A 1,789-nucleotide genomic window follows, 5' to 3' on the forward strand; every position below is an offset into this window, starting at 1 on the left:
TTCCAAATGGTTAAAAAAGTATTTATTTTAGAGATCACACTTTTAGAAACTTTTGTCAATACTCTTATTAGTAAACAAGGCCAGGGACTCAAAGTACTGAGAACATCAAATGATGCTGACCTGATGGGTTTATTTCCTGAATTAAGAGAAATAAGTCTTGCCTAAAAAGTGCCATATTTCATGTATGTAAAGTACAAACCCACATGGAGGCCTTTGAAGATTTGGTTTTTTAATATTTAGAGATAATATGGAAGGCAGCTGTGCTCACCACTATATGATCAATGCTAGAGGTAGTATGGATTATTATGGGTAGATGGACTCTGGGACATCCCAGAAATGGTGCTGCTCTCAAGGCGGCGGACACTATGAATCCCTTGACACTTTTTATCCAAATAATGAGGTAGTAGCAATAATTTCATTACCTGTGAACATACATTGCTCTCTATGGACTGTTTCTTACCAAACCTTCTCAATGAATTATAAATTTTTGCTAAGGTAAAATAACCTTTTTCACAGGAAACATCTTTTTTCAAGGATTTTATTTAGGGTGACTTTGACATCTTTATTCCTCAGGCTGTAGATCAAAGGGTTCAGCATGGGCACAATTATGGTGTAAAACACTGAAGACACTTTCCCTTGGTCCATGGAACTGACTGATGATGGCTGTAGGTACATGAATGTTGCAGAACCAAAGAAGAGAGCAACGGCTGAGATGTGGGAGCTGCATGTGCTAAAGGCTTTGGATCTGCCTTCAGTCGAGCGGATACAGAGGATGCTAGCAATGATGAAGACATATGAGCCAAGGATGGCCAGGGTTGGGGTAAGGATATTAAATGCACTGAAGCACAAAACTACCACCTCATTGATGTAAGTACTGGAGCAGGAGAGCTCCAGCAGTGGAAAAAGATCACAGAAGTAATGGTTGATTACATCAGCCTTGCAGAAAAGCACTCTTAGCATGCAGCCCATGTGAGCTGTGGCACCCATCAAGCCCATGATATATACCCCAAATACCATCCAGGAGCAGATCTGATTAGACATGGTGACATTGTAAAGCAACGGGTTACAGATGGCTATGTAGCGATCATATGCCATTACAGCCAACATATGACATTCTGATATAACAAAAACAAGAAAGAAATAGAGTTGAGTCATGCATGCAGGGTAGGAGATGATGTTCTTCTCTGTTACAAAGTTCATCAGCATTTTGGGGGTAATGATGGAGGACTGGCAAAAATCTATGAAGGACAAGCTGCTGAGGAAATAGTACATGGGGGTGTGCAGGGGAGAACTGAGCCCAATCAGTGTGATCATGCCCAGGTTCCCCACCACCGTGACCACATATATTCCTAGGAAGAGGAAGAAGAGGGGCAGCTGGAGTTCTGGCTGTTCTGTTAGCCCAACGAGGATGAACTCAGTCACTGTGGAATGATTTATTGCTGTCATTTTCCTCTGGGAGTTTTATGTAGGAAGAGAAGAAGAAAACTTATGGTGGGTATTTATTGTCTCACCACACAATGAAGTGTGAAACAGAATTCAAGTCTTTTCAACCAGGTGGCTCCAGTTTTCTGTCTGTTCCTGATCTACGTTAGCAGTCAAAGACCCTGAGATCACAGTAATGTGGGATGTGTAAATAAATATCAGCTAAAACTATCCCTTTTTTGTTCTATCGTATAAGAGTGGATCTTAGTACTGCCCAATCCCTGAATATCAAAAGAACTTTTCTATTCATTTTCATTGAGTATTATAAGAACTTTCCATGACTTGTTTGAATTCCTCTCAATTGTTC

General features: G+C 40.6%; 1 protein-coding gene across 1 annotated transcript; it reads right to left on the reverse strand.

Moving 5' to 3' along the window:
- Window positions 1-510: 510 nt before the first annotated feature.
- Window positions 511-1,449, reverse strand: LOC131408330 (olfactory receptor 8G1-like). The gene has a single exon (XM_058544945.1). The coding sequence runs from the start codon at window positions 1,444-1,446 to the stop codon at window positions 511-513; it is 936 nt and encodes a 311-aa protein (XP_058400928.1). The 5' UTR covers window positions 1,447-1,449.
- Window positions 1,450-1,789: the final 340 nt, after the last annotated feature.

Source organism: Diceros bicornis, chromosome 7 (genome assembly GCF_020826845.1).
Source record: "Diceros bicornis minor isolate mBicDic1 chromosome 7, mDicBic1.mat.cur, whole genome shotgun sequence".
In the NCBI taxonomy this organism is placed as follows: Eukaryota; Metazoa; Chordata; class Mammalia; order Perissodactyla; family Rhinocerotidae; genus Diceros; species Diceros bicornis.